Source organism: Acomys russatus, chromosome 17 (assembly GCF_903995435.1).
Source record: "Acomys russatus chromosome 17, mAcoRus1.1, whole genome shotgun sequence".
Taxonomy (NCBI): domain Eukaryota; kingdom Metazoa; phylum Chordata; class Mammalia; order Rodentia; family Muridae; genus Acomys; species Acomys russatus.
The window spans coordinates 16,236,738-16,259,352 of NC_067153.1; the positions used below are offsets into that span (position 1 = coordinate 16,236,738).

Here is a 22,615-nt window from a genome sequence, read left to right on the forward strand (position 1 = left end):
TGTGACTCACTGCAGGAGGTTAGCAAATAGATACCTCTGATATGAAACCCTAAGACCTGAGGTATTCGTGACACAGCCAGACTTCGTGTCTGGCAGGGGCTTAGCAGTGGTTTTGTGTACCTCCTCACCACTACAGCTCTGTAGAATTCCCAGATTGATACTACCGTGGCTTCTCCACCTAGAATGTGATTTGCCGGCAAGGACCAGGTGTGGCTCAGTGAATGTAGTTTAGGACAAAGAACCCCAGCGGAGGATTTCATGGAGTGATGTGGACAGGATTAAGGAGCAGAATTAAACCCAGGGAAGGGAGTTGTTATCTTTCTGGGCCCAGAACTGCTCACCTGGGAGACATCTGCTCAGCCCAGTGCCAAGCTCACTACATTACACCAGCCTGATGGCCTCAGTCTGCATGGGATGGCATGGCCGAAAGTCTTTTCTCAATGTCAAGAATTGAGATTTTGATAAAAATTCGGTAGTTTAGGGATTGCTCTCCCATTTGGCCTAATCTGTAGCCCTCCCCCTGCCCCTCCCCTCCCCCCACGCCCCGGCATAGCTGTTTGCCATTTTTCTTATTAGAAATCCTTCCAAGGAGTCTGGACAGGAACTAAAAACATGAAATTCTCATGGGGCAATTTATCTACTTTGCCACATGAAGGATGGGCTTGACTCCACAGTCTGAATTTGGTTTGTAGGACCATTTCTTACTTCGATTGGCCTCTCTCTTTCTCAGCTGCTGCCCGCTGACTGCCCCATGTGGGCAATATAGCATTCTCAGTTTCTCTTCTTGATGTCTATGTAAATGCTAGCATTCCAAAAATAATAAATTCATAGTGTTTGCTTATTTACAGAGGAAGGCACTAGAACATGGTATGACTTTTAACTTTGCAGTGGTCCTTTATTGGACCTTTTGTTCTCTGTTCAGCAGACAGATGAGAAAGCCCTACAAGTTTTGCCTTTGTTTCAGCTCCCTGTTGTCCAGACCACTAGAGTTCTGCAAAAGACTACTGAATGCAGAAATGTAGCTCTGCATGGAACAGCACTAAGTACCCCGTACGCCAGGATAGTTTTGATGTAGGGTATTCTCTGGGAACTTTTGAAGCTTCTCTTTGTCTTTCTCTTGAGAATGGCCTTCCTGGGGTATGACAGCTTTCTCTTAGGAGGATTTGGGCTAAAGATGTTGTTTAGTGGCACGGTGCTTACCCAACAGTGATTAACACCTTAGGTTGCAGTCTCCAGTGCCTAAACCAATACAGTTGGAGTGGCTGCCTTCTCTCGCCTGCAGTGGCAGGCAAAAACGGGGCAGGGGTAAATACTAGGGGCTAGGGGCCAGGTAACAGAAGCAGTTGAGCAGTAAAAGTGGCTGTGGTAAGCACCAGCTTTTTTGTATCTGAATGATCAGCAGATTATGTAGGAAGATATCAATCTAAAATAGCTTTGAGTTATGCCTGCAACATGTCCCTGTGGGAAAAAGTAAAGGTAGTCAGGTATTCCTGCCTGGGGAAAGAGAGAGGATGGGTCACACTGAACACTCACATCCAGCTGTCAACGGTATAAAAATGATCATGGAAACCCGAGCAGAAAGACAAAACAGGCCTCAAGGCAGTGCCTTAGAGAGTCACCCTGAATATCAGGGCTGAAATGCTGATCTTGTCAATTAATGCAGAGGCCACCAACAGTAGCTGGCAGTATTAATGCTACTGTGTCCTTTTATCCTGGGAGGTAACACCATCTGATGGATATGGATTGTTGGGTCTGACAAAACAGTGTTGGCCAAACCTTTGGGAACTCCTTTCCCAGGAGACTGTAGAGCCCTCTAAGTGGAAGGCATGGACCGAAATTGTTTTGAAGGAGTGGATGATTATGCACAGAGAAAGAAGACGTAGGCAAAGGGCCTCTTTTGTCTTTTCCCAGTCATCCCTTCTTGCTGTGGGAAGGCTTGGGCACATTTGTATACCTGAGAGGAAGAAGCCATTGCTAGACGCTGTGGAAGCTTCAGATCAGGCCAAGATTTCCAGCTGCTGTTGGTGATCTCCATGTTTAGTCATTGCTGTTACTGCTTTAGTGCCTCTGCATAATAACGGCGAAAAGATGGATGACATTGTCAGTCATGGAATCAAGGTGATCTTAATAGACACAGCAATGGGTCAGCTTCTGTGTGTAAGGGAGCCGTTGTAAAATGGTTAATGGCAACCACAGCGAGCATCGTAGCTGCTGGTGTGTGTTCTGCCCTTCCTTCCAGAGCACAGACTAAGCAGGTCTCCTGATGAGGAAATAGCGCAGACATTTTGATCCTTGTCTGAGGTTCTGCAGGTGAGTTCCAGCTGTGACATTAAAAGAGCTTCTGAGCACCACCCTGCACCATCCAGCATACTGAGGCCACTTTGCTGGCCTGTGCGATTCTTCTGTTACTGCTGGGCAGAAAGCTGGTATTGCTAGATGGGCCCAAATGCCAAACAGGGATTCCTGTCACTGTGTCTGAGCTACAAAGAACCTGGTATGTGGCGGTGATCCAGGTACATAGCTATTTCGAGGCTGATGCTTGCATCTTCCTAAGAGAACTTATAGGCACCCCTTCTTTTCCTTTCAATAGGTCCCCAGAAACAGTGTGCAAGAGGCCAAACAAGGCTGTGGCCCCATCTGTGACTTTATTCTGTAAGAGCCTCCAGCCCAGGCCAGCCTGTAAGGCTGCACTATGTGCAGATACTGACAGAAAATCTTACTCGGGAAGCTGTTCAGATGAAGGAAAAGAGTCTGCAGGATGTGATTGTAACAGGAGCTGCTTTTAATGGCACCCACTTGAAACAGTGATTGGTTCTTGTGTTGCTTTGTATTTCTCTTCTTCAGTGTTAGGGGTAGACAAAAAGAGAAATCATTCATTGACAGCAAAATTGTTCAGCTGAGACCCTGGGTCCTACCTTGCCCTGGCCACTTGGTGTTGCACAGAGGCAGGATATGTTGGTTAATTTTTATGCCAGCTTGACACAAGCTAGAGTCATTTGGGAAGAGTGGATCTCAATTGAGAAAAAATCCCCACCACATTGGCCTGTGGGCATGGCTGTCGAACATTTTATTGATTAATGACTGTTACGGGAGAATTCATTCCACAGGAGGCAGTATCACCGCTGGGTCGGTGGTCCTGAATTGTTTAAAAAAACAGGCTGAGCAAGACATAAGTTCTTTTCTCCCGGAGTTGCCTTTGGTCATGAAGTTTCGTCACAGGAATAGAAACTCTTAACTAGGATGAGGCATCCGCAGTGGCAGAGCCTACTGGACCTGGCCATTGAAGGCAGGTCTCCTCTCTGCAGAGGCTCACCTCTCCTTTCCTTGTCCCCCCAGCCTTTCCGCTGTGCTCACTGCCATTACTCATGTAACATCTCTGGGTCTCTGAAACGACACTACAACAGGAAGCACCCCAATGAGGAGTATGCCAACGTGGGCAGCGGGGAGTTCGCGGCTGAAGCCCTCATCCAGCAAGGTAGGTGAGGGGCCCCAGCCCGTGGAGAAGCACTGGTGTCTGCTAGGCTCTAGCATCGCAGTTCTAGCCCGTGGACCTGCCATCAGGTTAGTTCTTCCTCTTTATTGGCCGTGTCATCACCATCCTTGTTATTCACCAGAAAATGTGCCAATATTACAGTGCTTATATAGTGAGGTGAAAGGATGGTGGTTAATGTTACCCAAGTCTCCAATACCTACAACAACATTCATCAATATACTCTTTGTCTGCATATGTTTGCAGAGCATAGAAAATTTAGGGTTCATTTTCTTCACTCAGTGTATTAACATTTTGTTGTCCTTTGGTGCAGTCTTTGTTTTTGTAATTATAACTCCTGAGAGCTTTTGGTAATACAGCATTGCATGCAGGGGCTTAAAAGTTCTGTTGCTGAAAACTGTGGAGTTTCTAAGTCTTTCTTTTTCTTCTCCTTCTCCTTCTCCTCCTCTCCTCCTCCTTCTTCTTCTTCTCCTCCTCCTCCTCCTCTTCCTCCTCCTCCTTCTTCTTCTCATTATTATTATTATTATTATTATTATTATTATTATTATTATTATTATTATTATTATATACACATATATAAGGGTAAGCATAAATACAACCTGCAGAGTCATTCAGTGTTTCTTGCATGTATATGACTCTTCATCCATGGGTTGGGCCCTATGAGATTTTTTTCCCCTTTATCTTGGGCTGTTAGAGTTGTTCAGGTCTTGTGTAGGCAGCCGTGTTGTTGACGTTTCATGGGTATAGCTTCCCTGCCGTAGTCATAGCTAGAAGATATGATCTTACAGAACACTTTATGATCCTTTGGGTCTTATAGTCTTTCTGCCTCTTCTTCCTTGATGTTAAAGAAGAGGACCCCATGAGCTCCACAGAGGGGTCTAGACCAGGGAGGAGGGAGAGAAAATAAGGGGGAAATGATTTAATTATATTGTAATTAAATTTGAAAATAAAACTAATTAAATAATGCTACTATAGATATACTTAATAGTTGAACTTCGTGGGTGGAGTTACAGAAAATATATTTTGAGTACATAGGTGCCTTAGCTATCCTGAAAATCATTTTAAACATTTATTGAGAATTAATAAAAGCCTCTGTTAATATTGAAAATTTTCAGAGGTTTTCTTTATGTGTTTTTTTTTTTAATTTTGTTTTTGTTTTTCTGAGGCTGGGTTTTTCTGTTTTAGCTCTGGCTGTCCTGGAATTCACTCTGTAGATTAAGTTGGCCTCGAACTCACAAAGATCCACCTGCCTCTGCCTCCTGAGTACAATGAATAAAGGTGTGTACCTCCATTGCCTGGCTTCTCTTTGTGGTTTTTATTGAAAATAACCACCTTTTACCACTGACAAGGGTGTAACATACAGGCTTCTGCCATACAGAAAAGTATGGCCTGGTATATGTCTCCAGCCCAGTAATTCAGCTAAGGTTGACTGCAGTGTGTAGCTTTAGTCACTGCTCTTTATTAGCTGGTGACTGTGGACCTAAGGGAGGCTTTAGAAACCTGTCTGGTTACCAGTTGGAGGACTGTGAGCTGTGTTACAGCCAAGGATGATAATTTGTCCCATTCAGCATGAAGCATCACCTACCGAGCAGCCTAGAGATTCAGCTCCATGTAACACAAATGGGTTGTGTGTGTCCGTCAGTGTCCAATGACAGAACAGAGCAGGAATAGATGAGCAGCTAAGATTCTCAGGATCATTTCAGAGCCTTCCATCAGAAGAGATTGGAGTGCAAGGAGAAAATGGGCCTGTCGTTTTCTTCAGCAGAAGTTTATGGAGCTAGGAGCAGGATGGTGCAGCAAAAAGGAAGGATCTGGCCTCAAACCTGTGTCTCTTCTTCTTGAACTATGTTGTCTTAGGCAAGTCATTCAGCCCATCCTTGCTGGGTCCCTTGACTGCAGAGCAGCATCTGCCATTAGGGTGGAGAGGATGCAGTGCAGGGGCATCTGGCACACAAGACCGTTTTATTCATAGATTTACTTTTCTTCTCTGAAAACCTCTAAAACTCCCAGAGCCATTGCTGCGGTCTTCCTCTTATGTTCTGGGCCTTGCACATACCAGGCAAGCATCTTACCACTGAGCTGCACCACTAACTGCCATTTAATTACTTTCTACAACAGTCCTGTCCAGGCATCATGAGGGAGAAGGGATTGACTTAGAGTCCCCGTAAACAGTGAGTGGGAGGCTGGGCTTAGTTTTCATATCCTTCACACTCTTGGATTTGATTGACAGAAAATAGGCGTTCAGTGTGGCTGGTGGGACAGGCCCATAGATCTGATTGATGAAACTATCACTGCTTTTAGACTTGCATCACTGCCTTGCAAAAAATGTGCTGAACTTGAAGTGTTTTATGCCTCAAGTTTTATGTTAACTTTCTAAGGCTCTCTAATCAGTTGGCATTTTTTGCCAGGACCTGGGTTTCATATTTTAGCTTTGAACATCAGTGCTCGATCATTTTCTTTCATGTATCTTCATCTCCCCAACTCCCCTCACCTCTCTGTCCCATTCTAGAGGTTTGTTGAAGAAGCAGATACCTACATGTGTCGTCACTATTGTGGTACCGTTTGGACATTAGACTTCTTCTGAGCCCTACATGAAGCAGTTTATTTTTGGCTTCTAAAATAGGTGTATCTCATATTTTGAAGGCAGAATTCTCTTAGTTCTCATTTGATCATCAATGTGGGTTTGAGAAACATTCTCCTATATAAATGGATGTTTTAGGCTCTTTGAGGATTATGTACTTGGATTGCTTCAGCAGGCCCTCCACTCCTGTCCCTTTACCCATGCCTGATTAAAGTTTGCTGAAGAAAGGGCTGGGTCAGCAACCATAGCCCCTGAGGTGTGTACGATGCTTTGCTGCCAAGCTTCATGAATCAAAGCTCCCTTCTCAGACGTATGTGTTAAGATGAAGATGGGACTTAGCAAAGACCAGTATTCCAGTGCCCCAAAGCGCCTTGATAGATGTCTCTAGATTCTCTGGAATGCATACAGGGTTAGGAGCCACACAGGCCTACACTGGGGTCTCTGCATAGTGTGGGCTTTAGACCAGGTCTTCCTTGAACTAGAACTTGATTCAGAATCATCATAAAGGAGGCCAATACTTGCTTCAACAGCACTTGCAAAAACTAGATCTTATTCTCTATTTCCTGACCGTGGTGTAAATGCTTAATAAATGCCCTAAACTATTCTATCTGTCTACACATTTCTGTATGCACATGTCTCTTGAGCCTCTTTGTTGTACCACTCCAATCCTAGTTACTGAAACTCTATATCAAACTCGGTGACGTTATAGTGGCACTCATTAGTATTACTGCTAGAATTGGAACCTGTTTATCTCTTTTGTTCCGTAGCTCCTTTCATCAGCCCCATGTGCTGGTGGTATGGCCAAAGAACATGTCCCTTCCACCTGAGAACAAGACCCTGGAAGGGCCACCAGCTGCCTCTCACAGTGGCTGAGCCTTCTCTGGAGCCCTAGTTAGAGCGTCACTGAAGTGACAGTAGGTAATCCAGACTAGAGAAGAAATGACAGGAAGGCTTCATTTTCAGCTTCTGATTAAGTCTTTGTTATATTGGACTACTGAATTAAGAGAATGTAAATCTGTATCCACAGGGGCCTTGCTTGCAAATGCATGTCCTATTATTCATGGTAATCTCAGGGAATAGCATAGTAGAAAGTGCTATAACTATTAATTAGCCAAAAAGTCATCGATTTACTTTCTGGACATGTTTAAAATGTCTAAAACCCAGATTAATGAGTAATTGGTAGATGCTTTTAGTGGCATGGTGTTATGCCTTTTGTTGATTATTATTATTGTGTGGATTAACTTTTCCTATGCACCAGATCTGTAAGGTTGGTGTGCTCATTCACCTGTTTTAAAATTAGAAGCCGACAGAGGGCAGTAAGGAAGTGACCAGGCTCATCCAGTCCCCTGATTCAGTGTTTGGTGAAGAGGAAGAGGGATGCGGGCGAGGACAGGACATGGCCTCACACTGGGCTATTGATTAGGTTGTACCTGTAAGGTCTCACATAAGGTGCTCCTTTTTTCCTCTTATCTTTATTCTTTTTTAAAAAACAGACACATTTATCTTTATTCTTAAGGCTAGTTGCTAATTTGGCCCAAGGTTAACTCTGAGATCTATCTATCACTGTTGACCAGTCATTCCTAGTGGTTTCAGGTCCCAGAGAGAAGTGGAATAGGCCTTACATGAGCTCTAATTGCCAGGAACTCCTCATTAGAGTTCAGGTACCAGCTGGGACAATGATAAAATACGCTTGTTTTTCTCTGCTGTAGTTTCCCTATGCTATTTTTCTCAAGGGTCCTATGGGAAGAGAGACTAGAGTTTGACACAGGATTCAGCTACCCTGAGTCCTGTGGCCTGGTGTGACCTAACAACACTTCAAGTCACTAGGGATAACGCTTTGTCATTCCATAGGAAATACGAATAGCTGCAAGATGTCCTAGGTCACATTTCACTTACTCATCTTGTAAATTTAAACTAGTTGGTATCCAGGTTCCTTAATGAAGGGCTTCTGCTCTGGTCCCTGAGTGCCTGTATTAATTTCCCAAAGCAACTATAGCAAATGCCTTAAAACTACACAGATTTGTTCTCTTCTGGATACAAAGGTCAGATCCACGTACTGAGGCTCACCTAGCTAAAACTGAGATGTTAGCAAGTCCACAGATGTTAGGGGGATGTCTGCTTTTTTATCTTGTCCAGCTCCTAGAGGCTACCGCATGCCCTGGCTTATGGGCCGTTCTCCCTCCTTCAAAGCCAAGAATGACCATTAGAGTTTTTCTCATATCACATCATTATGATGACCCTCTCCCCTTTTTTCTTGTAAGGCTCCTTTTGATTATCTTAGACACACCCCTGATCTAGAATGATCTTTGCCACAGAGTCACTTGTGCAAAGTCCCTCTCCCATGCAAGGAAATGTGTTGGCATGTTCTAAGCATTAGTATATCCATCTATCCTCTATTCTGCCTAATGTTCTGTAGCTTCTGTGAGGATATGAGAATTGGTATCTTCACCTTAGTTGAGGAGAAAACTCAGTGTAAAGAAGTCTGCCAGGCTCACACAAGTATGATCTCATGCTCAAGCCTGCCTGCCTCATGTTCAATGGACTGATATTATTGAACATGAAATGGAATCCTCCATTACACTAGGCACCACAAAGAAGGGCAAATACTATAATACCTGAAAATCCTCTAGATTTCTAATAGATTGGACTCTGTAAAGAGCAAGGATGCCATGGAGAGCTTTGAAAGCTGCTCCTGGATGTCCTACCTTTCTCTTGGTTAATCAGCCCAGATGAGGACATTGTGGTTTTGCCATTTACAACTTTACTGAGCACATAATGCCGGGGTTGTAAGTAGCTCACCAAATCTTCTGTTGACCTTTACTGTGCATGCTAAGAAATTAATTAATTGAAGTAGAAATCATTTCTCTCTGCCTTGATGTCAATTAACTTGCATAGTTACACATTCAGGTGAGATTGCAAATTTCTGTTTGTTGTTCTTTAATTAAAGTTGCTATGGCAAAGGTGGAAGTTTTAATTAATATTGGGCATTATCATATTAAGCTCAATTTAAACATAATAGGAATTTTTTTCTCCCTGAATTAAGTTTCCCTAAAACAGTATTCTGGTTTCATTGTGAAGCCTCCATTTGACCTCAGGAAGTTTGTTGTAGGTTGTTGCTGTGTTTAACTTTTTCAAGGAAAAGCAGGATTGGTCTAGCAAATGTTGGCGGCCTCACTTGGGGAAGCTGTACAAGGACGGTCATGGGGAAAGACAGCAGGATAGGTGGCCAGTACATGATGACAGGGGATGTTTATTAGCTACCTTCTTGTTGCTGTGACAAAACGCCACAACCAAGAACAACTTATAGAAGAAAGAGTTTATTTTGGCTTACGGTCTTAGATGGGAGTCCATAGTGGTGGGAAAGGCATAGCTGCAGGTGGCTGGAGCAGGATGCTGAGAAATCATATCTTCAACTACAGGCAGGAAGCATAACAGTGGAAGTGAAATGAAGCCTTACCTTTGCAAAGTCCACTCCCAGTGATTTTCTTCCACCATCAAGAATTCACATCCTAAAAGTTGTGTAGTCTCCCAAACAGCACCACCACCTGGGGACAACATATTCAAATACCCAAGCCTATGGGGGCATTTCTCAAACCACCATGGAAAGTTAAAAGGAAGTTTGCTTATGCTATATTCCTATATGTAATTAAGAGATTCTGAAAATAAGCATTCATTTAAGAAGTTGCCTTTTCTGTAGAATTTTTTGTAACTTGAGAATTTGATGCCCATTTCCAGACTTTCTGAAGATGACTAGTGTCACCTGGCTTTGTCTCTCCTCCATTTTGTTCTGCTGTATGCTCTTAAACATACCCAGGATGAGAGGGCTGAGAGCAGTGAGCTGGAGGTGGAAGGGAAGTGCTGTTAGCTTCCAGTTCTGCTATAGACAAGAGCTCCAGTTGTAGACATTGCTCTCTGCAGATTCCACTGATATGCAGTCGGTTCAGGAGAGGGTGTGCACTGTAGCTGCATGTGAAAGAGGATGAAACTGAATGAAACATGCCCCTAAGATTACCTGGCTCATCATAAATCTACCCAGGCTACCTCAATATCAGGACAGAATTCCTCAGAATGAGCAATAAATAAATGAATATGACAGCCTGAGACATGGTCATCTGTTCAGCTTGTGGCGGCCTAATAAAGGCATCTCTGTGATTCATTTGGCTCACAGAGGCATTGGAGAAGTGGATCACTTTGGGCATCACTTGATGTCCAAGACAGGGATGTGGGAGGACTGCTTGTGAGGCTGCATGAATGAGAATAAAGGTAAGAAGCTGGTGCAGGTATTTGAGTGAGAACAATCTTGAGAGGAGAGTGAGGTGTTCTGCTACCTGGGAAGAACTTGGTGGAAACTGTGGCCCCCATTGCTGTTTACTGCACAGAACTCAAGCTGTTTACAGCCTTGGCTTGAGGCAAATACTACTTCAGAGTCCCAAGCCTTTTGTTTAAAATGAAGTGATCATGCCCACATTGTTGGGAAGTGAGCTTATGCTTGAGGTGTTTGACACACATGCTCAGTGAGTAGCTATGTATGGCTGTTACTGCTCCTGCTACTATTATAAAAGTAAAACAAACAGTGCTCATTGGCTTAACAACTGATCTGAGCATGGGCTGTGGCAGCCATGGGACTAGGTCGGGGAGTAGCTTGCCATGGCAGGAGGCAAGATTACAAGAGCAAGCAAGATAGTATTGCATTAACTCTGAATTTCCAAGGCAAGCAGACCACAGAGAGAACTAGGTAAAGAGGAGGGGAGGATCAAGCTCTCCTGATAAGTTAATGTTGCTCTCAGGATACTGTAGCAGGATGGGTTTGGAGAGGAAAGGAAACCCATAGAGAACACGTGGGTCAGGAGAGGGGGAGTCCCACCAGCCCACCCTTGGAACTTCATAGTCAGCAGGCTGCACAAACGCAAGCAGGAGAACTTTGGTGAGGGCATCCACTGCAGTGGGCCCAGCCCAATGTGGAATCCCAGCTCTAGCCTGTAGAGCTGGTCACCTAACACCAGTCCTACAGTTGGCCCCCTCTAGCTAGAGCTTCTATCTCCTGCTTAGATACTGGAGTCCACATTCCAATTTAGCGCTGCTTCTGCTATAATGTTAGAAAGACAGTCTATTCTGTGACTTTAGGATTTTTTCTGTTTTACATTCTACCAATTAAAGCATCTAAACATTTCCTGGAACATGTGCAAAATTTAATTGGTTCAATAAACAGTGACACTTCAGGATGTGACCAGCTTTTCAATTTATTCTTTCTTGGGAAACTCACATGAGAATTAATACTCATGATTTAGCTTCTCTTGGAAGGGGTTTAAGAATTGAGCATCTGATTTTAAGCATTTGGGGGCAAAGGAGATTGACAAATCAGCCATTGCTCTTTAGTGACTTTAAAAAGTGTTATTTACTGATAACAACATGAAAGATTGATTTTTAGCCACAGTCCAGTTGGTCAAGGGGATTATGTTGCTCATTTCTCCCTGGCATTTAAAATATCAAGCAGGTATTAGGCTCTCTGCAAGGACCTCTTCAGTAAGTAAGAAAAGTGTATTAAGTTCCAAAATCTCTACCATAAAAGCTGATGTACTCTTGCTGTTGTATTCTAATACTAAGGTAAGCTTGAGTGACAATAGGTACTGGAGAAAAAATAATGTACTTTGTAGATCCTACACATTTGGCCAGGAGGCTCAGCAGCATGCTTATTTGCTATAAACACATTTTGCCTGTCTGTGCTTGCAGGTGGTCTGAAATGTCCTGTTTGCAGCTTTGTATATGGCACCAAATGGGAGTTCAACAGGCACTTGAAGAACAAACACGGCTTGAAGGTAGTGGAGATTGATGGAGACCCCAAATGGGAGGTAACACTTTCAGTGTGGTATGATCTCGACATGTTGAAACAGAGGTGACAAGTCAGGTGAGCCCAGGTGCTGGGTGCAGTCAGCCCTCGAGAGCCCTGGATATATTCCTTGGAAATCTTCTGCAGCCATTTCAGATCCTGGCGCCAGGTCCCTCTGAGTGAGGTCTGGGCCACCTATGTGAATCTTATTCTGGGTTGAATTTGGGCTTTTCTGAGAGTGTCATCCTGGCTTCTCCAGCTCACAAGCCCTGTTTTATTTAGATGTTGCACCCAGCAGGGTGCACATGGTCTGTTGCTGGCCTCACTGAGACGATTAGACAGGGCTCCAGTTCCTGACTCCAAGTCCTTCTTTTCCTCTACCAAAGGTTCCTGGCCTTGCCCACTGCCTATTTCCCTCAGGAATTTGAATCTGTCACTGTTAGGAGCACCAGCAGCCACCCGTCTTTTCAAATACCAGATGCCACTACTGTTGACAGGGTGCAGTCATTCCAGGCAGGGCTTCTCAGGTGCAGCACTACTGATGTTTGATCTGCATAATTCTTTGTTGTGGAGGACTAGTCTGGACTGTACAGGAAGCTTAGCTACATTTCTGGCCTTTTCTACCCAGTGCCAGTAGCATCACCCTGCCCCTTTGGACCTCACTGAAACAATCACAGTTGTTTCTAGACACTGGCAAGGCTCATTCCTCTCTGGCAACCACAGTCACCTCCAGGTGATACGTGGATTTACAGGGTACATGGTTATAAAGTCTTTGAAACAGTTTATAGCACAGAAAAATAACAAGATACCAGGGCTGTGTGATGATTACGTTGGAGCATAAGGATAAGCATGGCTCCTTAGAAGAACAAATGTTAATATAGCTCACTATGAACTAGGAGAATGGGATAATCATCTTTATAGATGCCAAAAAGCTTTTGACAGGAAGCATTGCTCACCTATTATACACATTCAGTAGAACTTAGCGGGTGTTCCTTAAGATGACAAAAAAGTATGTGTTTTGGCCATAAGCCAGTGTCTTGTTCCATTTGGACGCACTAGAGGGTTTTCACTAAAGTCAGAAACAAGTAACTATGGAAACAGTGTGTTGCCGGATACTCTAGGTCTAAAGACAAAGAGCTGATGAGTGCTGCAGTCTGGCCAGAGTGCTTGTCACAGCTCTGTGCTTAACCTTTGAAACTATTTCTTATGTATATTATAATTGAGCAAGTGTGAGAATGTTCAGTATATAAATGCAACTGTGTTTTCACTGTTAGATCTTACAACAAGCAGAGGCCAAAGCTAGATGGAGCCCTTAGTGGCAACTTGGAGTCAAAGAGTTACTAGGAACTCATGTGGTTTATTGTTGTTATTTTTTATCATATCATATCATATCATGTCATATCATATCATGTCTATCATGTCATATCATATCATGTCTATCATATCATGTCATATCATGTCATGTCATGTCATATCATGTCATATCATATCATGTCTATCATATCATGTCATATCATGTCATGTCATATCATGTCATGTCATATCATGTCATGTCATATCATATCATGTCTATCATATCATGTCATATCATGTCATGTCATATCATGTCATGTCATATCATGTCTATCATGTCATATCATATCATGTCATGTCATATCATGTCATCATCATCATCATGTTGAAAATCCACAGTTAAAGCAAAAATTTCGAATCCACAATGCAGTAAACTCCAAAAGCTTTTGCATATTAGTGTGGCCCTGCAAGTGAAAACATTCTATATCTGACTTCATTTTAAACACTTGTGGAGGAAACGATGGTTCTGATTTGTTTGGAAGCTATCATGGGTGGAGCCCCAGTAAACCTGTATAAGCCTGATGGCCTGAGCTTGATCCCTGGAACCCATGTGAAGGGGAACAAGAGAACCAACTCTACAAAGTTGTTCTCTGACCTCGAAAGTGCACAGTGGCACGCACACACAGACACACACAGACACACAGACACACACACACACACACACACACACACACACACACACACACACACACAAATCCAAGAGCATGGCCATAGGATGTGGGTCCATAGGTGAAACAACTGATCATGAGTTCATAATTGTTTAAACCAGGTGACTGAGTGATAGGTATGAAGAACTTTATCATACCTCTCTCCTTACTTCTATATTTATTTGAAATATTTTACAAATTAAGACTAGCAAAGAGTGAGGTTTGGACTGACAGGCTTTGCATCTGTCTCTGTTATCTATAATAAGGTGCTTGACCTTGAGCTGTTGTTGCCTCATTGCACCCTTCATGTTCTCAGCCATGCAGTGGGCTGGTAAATTGGAAAGCTGAAAGGAGAATGCTGTGTAAAGTGCTGGAGTTTGTGTGTGGCAGACAAGCCCTGTGTGCTGTTGGTGCTGATGGCAGCCTTAGTGTCACACCACCACAATGGTGCTGTGATTATTTTCCTGAACTCTCAAGTTCATGCTGCAGAATATGTTGTTTGATAAAGAAACAGACATTGGAATAACAATTCATGGTGGAAAACCATCCTGTCTCAGTCAGTTACCTCCAGCAGATTCTAGAACTATTAGCAGGACTATGACCCTCACAAAGTAGTACACATTAAAACACGCATTGCCTCTCTATGTGAGTCAATTAAGCAGTGAGGAAACTGAGCAGTTGTCACTTACCTCTTAAGAGTGCCTTACAAAGAGCACCAGCCTTACTTCATGTCATCATTACCTGGGTTCTCCAGGAGAGCAGCTCTTTCACAAGCTAAGGTGCTTGGGTCCACAGTTGGCTAGTATACTCCTTCTCTTAGGGTTTCTATTGTGGCAACAAAACACCATGACCAAAAGGCAAGTTGGGGAGGAAAGGGTTTATTCAGCTTACATTTCCACATTGTTGTTCATCACCAAAGGAAGTCAGGACGGGAACTCAAGCAGGGCACGATGCCAGAGAAGGAGCTGATGCCAAAGCCATGTAGAGGTGCTACCTACTGCCTTGCTTCACAGGGCTTGTTCAGCCTGCTTTCTTATAGAACCCAGGACCACCAGCCCAGAGATAGCACCAAGATCTCACATTAAAAACACAAATAACAAAAAGTCCCAGTCTTTACAAATTCAAACACATTAAATTTTCAGTTCCATTAAAATAGCCAGTCTCTTTTAAAATCCAAAGACTTAAAATTTAAAGACTATCAACTGTAGGCTCCAGTAAAATACTTTATTACTTCAAGAGGGAAAAATGAGGACCCAATCACAAGCAAAGCAAAGCAAAACCAGCTCCTAACCATTCAATGTCTAGGATCTGCTCACAATCTTCTGGACTCCTCCACAGGACTTGGGTCCCTTCTCTGTCTCTGCCCTCCTCAGCACACACAGCTTGTTCCACTCCACTGCTGCTGCTGTTCTTGGTGGTCATCCTATGGTACCGCCATCTCCAAACTGCTGGAGTCCTCGGCTGCAACTGGGCTGCACTTTTACCAAGAGCCTCACATAGGCTCTCTTCATGGTGCCAAACCCCAACTTCTTTGCAGGATCCCTTCATTCCTGGACCTTTGGCCTCTCACAATGCCACGCCTCAGCTGCTCTCCATGATCTCTTTTGCCTTCAAAACTAATACCACCTGCTGGGTGACTCTTACACAACCAAGCTTGGCTGACAGCTTCAGGTACAGCCTTGGCCGCCTCTGGAACACAGCTTCTGTGGTCTCAGGGGTGACTGAGAGCAGAGACTCAGACACCCCCATCAAATCATCTCTGATCTCAGAAGATACACTTGTCAGGGTATCTTCAGTTTCACTGTCCCAGTGGCCAACACCTGACCTGTCCCCCTCACCCTCAAGGAAATAGTTCCCAGAAGGTTCCACCTCGATGATGCTGGTCTCCTCTTAATCACCACTGATTTCTTAGCTCCAGCTGACCAGCATCAAGTGTCCCACCAAGCAAAGTTTTGATTTAGGAGTTCTGGTCTCTTGTTAATCACAGCTGATTGTTCACTCCCAGATAACCAGAATGACAAACTTGAATCAGAATAGCGAATGGCCTGACAGAGCCATTAGACTTCTGTCTGAAACCTCCCAAGCCAGGCCTCCATCCTCTGCACAGCTCTCAACAGTCTTATCTTTCAAGATCCTACAGAACATCCTACTGACCTCTTAACATTCAGTGGCTCCTCTAGCCCAAAGTCCCAAAGTCCTTCCACAGTCCTCCCCAAAATACGGTCAGGTCTGTCACAGCACTACTCACTCTTGGCCCTTGTCTTAGTTAGGGTTTCTGATGCTGCAATGAAACACTATCACCAAAACACAAGTTGGGGAGGAAAGGGTTTATTCAGCTTACACTTCAATATTGCCGTTCCTCACCAAAGTCAGGATAGAAACTCAACACAAGGGCAGGAGCCTGGAGGCAGAGCTGATGCACAGGCTGTGGAGGGGTGCTGCTTACTTACTGTCTTGCTCAGCCTGCTCTCTTTTAGAACCTAGGACTGCCAGGGATGGCACCACCCACACTGCCCTGGGCCCTGCTCCGTTGACCACTAATTGAGAAGATGCCTCACAGCTGGATCTCATGGGAGCATTTCCTTACCTGAGGCTCGTTCCTCTCTGATGACTCTAGTTTGTGTCAGGTTGACACACAAAAACAGCCAGTACACTGCTTCATGCTACTCTAAAGGAGAATTGTTCTTTTTTATTAACTTTTGCACTCGTTGGATATTTCCTGGGTGTTTTTATAATTTCAGGCAGGCCTAATCTCACTTAATTCGGCCAGTTTACTGTCAATGGATAGTTGCATAGTCTCTGAAACTGCCAGTTGCTAATGGATATTGATAGATCATAGTGTTGGTTCCTGTGAACTTTGGGTAAAGCCTGCCTTTTGTTCTTTATTGGTGAGGTTCATGGCCTCCACCTTACAGGTTTGGTTTTGTTCTTCTCAGAAAGAGATCTTTGTTAATATTAACCCTGTGTCTACTTTCTCTGCTTCTCACTGAGGTATGAGAGGCTTTTGAATGTGACTTCAGCCCCTCCTACCCTCTGAATCCAGACATTGGAGAATATGTCCTTCCACATCCTTTGTGTAATAACTTGATGGGGGTCAATAGCTATGGGTCAGGGGGCTCTTACTATATGGTAGGCCCTGTGCTCTACATGCTAAGTAGCAATGCATTCTTCCTTCTCCACTTTCTCCTACGGCTGTTCATTTGCCTCCTGTCCAGAGGCCTCAGTGTAAGGGGCAGATTAAAGACAGTGTTGGAAGCAGTGGGAAGAGACAGAAATTGTAGAAATACATACTCTAATGTGTTCCTTATGATCAGTGTGCTTCACTTTGTACCAGGAACATGGGAGCAACAAGCTTCCATTCAAAGTGGCTTTATAAGGTCTTGACGCACAAGAGAAAACCATTCTCTTTGGGAACTGCATTTGTTGGAGCCGATGACTTTTCAGGAGCGCTATGCCAGTGACGTCTGAAGTGCTATTCTCCTGAGAGTGTTTCTCTCATCCTGGAAGTTCGGGTTGCTCTTCATCTTTTGGGAGGAAGCTGATCATGATGTTTCTATTTAGCCAGCAGCAGAGACTCCTGAGGAGCCCTCCACCCAGTATCTCTACATCACCGAAGCTGAAGATGTTCAGGGGACACAAGCAGCAGTGGCTGCACTTCAGGACCTGAGATATACCTCCGAGAGCGGTGAGGACATAGCTGGCTTCCTTTCTCACTTCCGTGTTTCACTTTACATAATGAATAAACCAGGATGTCTTTGTAAGTGCTTCAGAATGAACCCAGCCAGGGCGGGACCTATGTGGATCACACTTATTTCTAGAGCAGCCTTGGTGGGGGCCGTTCTTCCTTAATTGGTGTGCAGGTGGCTGTCCACTGAACGGACTTGGGAAGAGATCCCTCCTAACAGGTAGCAGAAGTCTGATTCTTCTTTCCTCAAGGCGGTCCCTAGCACCACCTCATGCTTCCTGATGGCCACCTAGCCCATGGGGCTCATCCCAGGGTCCAGAATTTCCAGGCAGGTGATAATGGTGGGTGGCATAGGATGTGATGTCTGGTGGGTCACCCCAGGAGTACCAATGTACACCTGCGTCTCAGGGTCACTTATCTGTTGCCGTTCTTCCCAAAAAGCCAGATCATTTTATTTTTAATCAAATGTGATGCTTTTGAATTTTTTTGATCAGTTTACAAACTGGATACTACTTGGAAGCAGTTGTCCCAAAGCTCAAGGAGTGCCAGAGCACACACATGTTGGCGGCTGAGCCAGGCAAGCAGGGTTAATGGGAAAGGCAAGAACAAATGGTACTGGGAAATAGGAAGAACCTGCTCTGCTCCTGAGTTGAAATCCTAAATCCTTGGTCCTAAAAAAGCCCCCTCCAAACTCCTGTGGGCATCCCTTTTGAGCAATTAACTGCTGCTGCCTGCCAGGCTAAAGAGGAGCTGAGGCCACAGCACCTCTGTTTCTACCGAGTCAAGGCCAAGCTGTTAGGCCAGACTCCCAGCAGTGAGTCCTTGTTTGAATTTGGGTTTCTTTCTCAGTGGTTAGTGCTGTCTTCATCTCCCATGAGCACATATCCGTCTGCCCACCAATGTCTTCCCATGGAGCATCCATGAGTGTCTACTTGCCCAATAGTGTCCTTCTTTAGAGCCTCTATGTACACATGCCCACTTGCTCACATACGTCTTTCCCTAGAGAGTCCATGAGTGCATGCCCACTTCCCCATTAGTGTCTCCTTGAGGAGTGTTCATAAGGACGTGCCTGCTTCCCACCAGTGTGCTACCTTGGAGAGTCAATGAGCATATGCCCACTACCCAGTAGTGTCTTTCCTTAGAGAGTTTAAGAGCATGTGCCCACATGCCCACCAGTGTTTTCCATGTAGCTTCAGATGCTGTTTCACCATGGTAGCTCCCCAGACCAGACCTTTACTTCACCTCTTAGCTGCCTACTTGTCTTGCTTTTTACCTCTAGGCCGTCTTGTCCAGACCAGATTCTGCAGTTTTCAGCATAGGCTGCATTTCTCATCTGTATATGCCCTGGGATATTCTGTGGCCCCCATTATCAGCACTTAGGTTGCATGCCATGGGATCCCACCAGATTTTTCTATTCTCTCTTCTAACTGCCCTCTACTACCATGTGTCATGGTGATTTGCTTACACATGGGTCTAAGTAGCCTGTCAGCCCAGGAAAGATGCAGGGAAGGGGATATTCTTTATTTGTATTCCCAGTGGGGACTGCAGCTCCTTGCTGACTAATGATTGGGCTGGATAATGATCAGTGAGGAGGGGAGTAGAGGAGGAATTAAAATCTAACCTCAGTGACTCACGAAAATAACCATTTTCATGTTTAGAATTTAGAGTTTAGCTGCATGGCGCATCTGAATCACCCCCCAAGTATAGGTAGGTGTGCGGTGGGATGGGGGATGCCATGTGGTGTAATGCGAACATATATAGGTTACCCCCTCCCCCCAATCTTAGGCCTCTTCTACCTACTATACTGATTATGTCAAATTCTCTTTCTCCAGTTTCTTACTGTTTCTCATGTTGGCTCAAGGCCTATAGAAAGCTACCCACGAGGGTGTAAACACTGGCAAAGACTTCATAGCATTATGAAGCACAGAGACCAAGCAGTAATTTCCATTTTAGTAAATTAATGATCTGGGTGAGAGTGTGCTCAGGAGGATTACAGATGGACAGCAGATGGTGAGAGAGAGCAGGAAGGGTGTGCCAAGTTGCTGCCCTGATGATGTGGGCCCCTCTCTTTTGACACGATTAAAACAAAAGCAAGCTAAAATTGGTTTGTAGTTCAGAAGCCCACTGGCTGGATAAGGAAGACATTCTTGGGTGTTCTGCCCGTCACTTGGCATGCTCAGGGCCCGTCTGTAGTGCCTCAGGAGAAACCAGCTCTGCACTTCAACATGTCAGCTAGTAATCCTCAATCATGACACTGAAGGGCAGTTTGTACAACCACATCTGGGCTTTTGTTCCATGTGTGTGATGCTTTCACCCCAGTGGCCTGAGGAGTATCTCTGCTTTTTGTGCCCAAGTGATCATATCATCATGCCATCCCCTTACTGTTCCAGTCAGGCCTTGAGAAGTTCTTGTAGGAAATGTTCAGTGAGCTATAAAGTACTGAACAAGTTATTTCTCTTATCTGAATAAGTGATTTCTGAGAACCATGCCCCATAGTCTTCATATCTGGGAGCCAGCTTGGCATTGAATGCCATTCAGTGCAGAGAGCTTAATGGTTTCCTGTTGCTTCTTTCCCATAGGTGAGCGACTCGACCCCACAGCTGTGAACATCCTGCAGCAGATCATTGAGCTGGGTTCTGAGACCCACGATGCCACTGCTGTGGCCTCAGTGGTTGCCATGGCACCTGGGACAGTAACTGTCGTGAAACAGGTGAGGTCCCTCTGCTCAGAAGTATTTGCCCCCTCCAGCCACCACTCATCTTTCTCCTTTTACAACTTAAGCTTGCCTAGGGTAGAATTTGAAACAAAATTGGTCTAGTCTCCTTGGATTATTATAGGATTGTGTCTTCAGTGACTGTGTGTGTGCAGAAGTGTTGGAAAAAGGTTAGTATCTTTTAGAAGCACCCAGGAGACTCTTCATTTCCTTTCAGAGAATCAGAAAATGTAAATAGCATAATGAGAACTGCTCCCCCATGAAGGAGAAGTAACTAGTAGAAAGTGTGCAGCTAGCCCGAGATGCGCAGGAGCATTCTGCCGTGAACTGTTCTTTGAAATGCGAAACGCCATCACTTTATATCCATATAGGAGGAGAAGAAACTGATGAGTTTGGAAGGAAAGGTCTTTCTATCAAGTTGTCACATGCTCAACTCATGTCCTCCTCTGTCCGCTGTTGAGACTTCACCAGGCTGTTAGAACACAATGCACACAATAATCAGTTTCCTCTCTGTTTACTCATGCCTATTTCAGTTCTTAAGAGATTTAAACTCATTTACACAGGTACGTTAAAGGCGGAAAACAAAACCAGTAAGCACTTCAGAACCAGGAAATTATACTTAAAGTTCATATAAAAAAGTTTAAATATAGATTAGAGAATTTTGCATGGCAATGTGTTCTTGTATGACTCACTGGGTATTTATTGAGTACTTGCTGCTATCAGTCAGTACTATGGTTCTGGAGTTCCAGGAAGGAACTGATACCTGCCATCGAGGTGGCTGCTCTCTGTGGAAACGGATTAGCAGGAATAAAATAGTAGCCATGAAGACTGTAAAATGGTAAACAAATGCAGAGCCAATGTGTACAGCATGGCCAGAGCGTCTGGGCTAAAGGCCGGTTGTTGGGGAAGATATCACTGAGATTTGAGAAGTTGGAAGAGGTGTGCCTTACTTGTGATATCCAAACTTCAATGTAAAATTAGTGCAGACTTTTCTGACTGGAAATAAGAAAAAAACATGAACTATGAAACAGATAACTTAAAGTGTGTGGGGGTGGGTGGGCGAGTTGTCTTTGCACTAACAAAGACACTTCTCAGAATGCCTCTGATATATGTTCTCCTGAGTCATGTGCCCTGGCTAACTGCCTTTAGAGTTAAGAGTGGTGAGCCCACTGTTGTCTCCGTGACTACTCAGGGGGTCTCAGTGCCTGGTGCAACACATGAAGGTCATGCCACGCACTTCTCTGGGGCAGTGGGAACCTCGCATTTAACACTGGATTTCTTGATCCATAGGCAAGAAGCCATAGAGGGGTGTTAGAATTGGGCATCCTGAAACTCTTACTCTATAGTGAAGTTTCTCTCCGGGTCTTGGACAGAAGCTAGACACCAGAAAGCTGGATGCTTAAGTTTGCAGTGTTCGGATTGAAAGTGCACATCCTAGGTTTTCAGTTTTTCTTTGCATTTGCTAGGTTGCAATCTTCTGATTGTCTTATGCATATCTTCCGGAACTCCTCACTTGAATCCTGATAGGTGGAGTCTTAGAGTAGATCTGGTGCTAACTGGTTCAGGGTCTAATTAGGAAGCACTGGGTTACTTTGTTTGATTTGTACATGTGAATGTTGAGAAGTCATGAGGTGCAGCTTATTGTCATCTGTATCTTCTTTTCATGAAGAGTATTGATTGGCTGCTACTCAGGGAAGTGATTTATTATTGAGTGTCATAGTCAGTGCTGCCGTACATGAGGTTGCAAAGTTAGAGTCCTTTTAAATATACTTCTATCCATTAAACTGACAGCCCAACAGAGGATAAGGCAGATAAGCATCAATACAACCAGTGTAAACAAGTAAAATGTTCACAGGTAGAGGAAACAGTGGTACCTCTGGAAGAATCTTCTTTCTTACTACAGCCCAGAGCTACTAGTGGAACTGTGGACTTAGTCATGAGGGGCTACATTTGGAAATGTTCCCAGGAATGTGTGTGGCATTGTCATCATCTCATGCACCCGGCTTGGGCCTCCCTTTCCATAGCAGTGGCACATAATGGATAGAAGAATAGGGGGTAGGTGAGTGGATGGATGGATGGATGGATGGATGGATGGATGGATGGGCAGATGAACATTTAACCTGCCACACCTGTAGCAGAGGGACTGAAACATCTCAAGCTTTTGCAGGTGAAGGGCTGTCTATCCTCTGATTAAATTATCCTGTCATTTACATTTAATTGGCTGTTTTTATTGGGTGGATCGATTCTTCTTCTTTTAATTAAGCACTGGTGTAAGAATTTTTCAGTCAGGAAATTACATGTACTAATGAGACTGCTAAA

At 44.3% G+C, this 22,615-nt stretch overlaps 1 protein-coding gene across 2 annotated transcripts in view; it reads left to right on the forward strand.

Annotated features, from left to right (window-relative positions):
- Positions 1-22,615, forward strand: part of Zfat (zinc finger and AT-hook domain containing) — a 184,462-nt gene that overhangs the window by 143,423 nt on the left and 18,424 nt on the right. The window contains exons 12-15 of one of the 2 annotated variants that reach the window (XM_051159571.1): positions 3,337-3,475; positions 11,802-11,920; positions 17,460-17,583; positions 20,163-20,293. In XM_051159571.1, coding sequence (XP_051015528.1) covers positions 3,337-3,475; positions 11,802-11,920; positions 17,460-17,583; positions 20,163-20,293 — 513 coding nt within the window. The remainder of the gene's footprint in view (positions 1-3,336; positions 3,476-11,801; positions 11,921-17,459; positions 17,584-20,162; positions 20,294-22,615) is intronic. The other variant, XM_051159572.1, reaches the window with a different exon arrangement.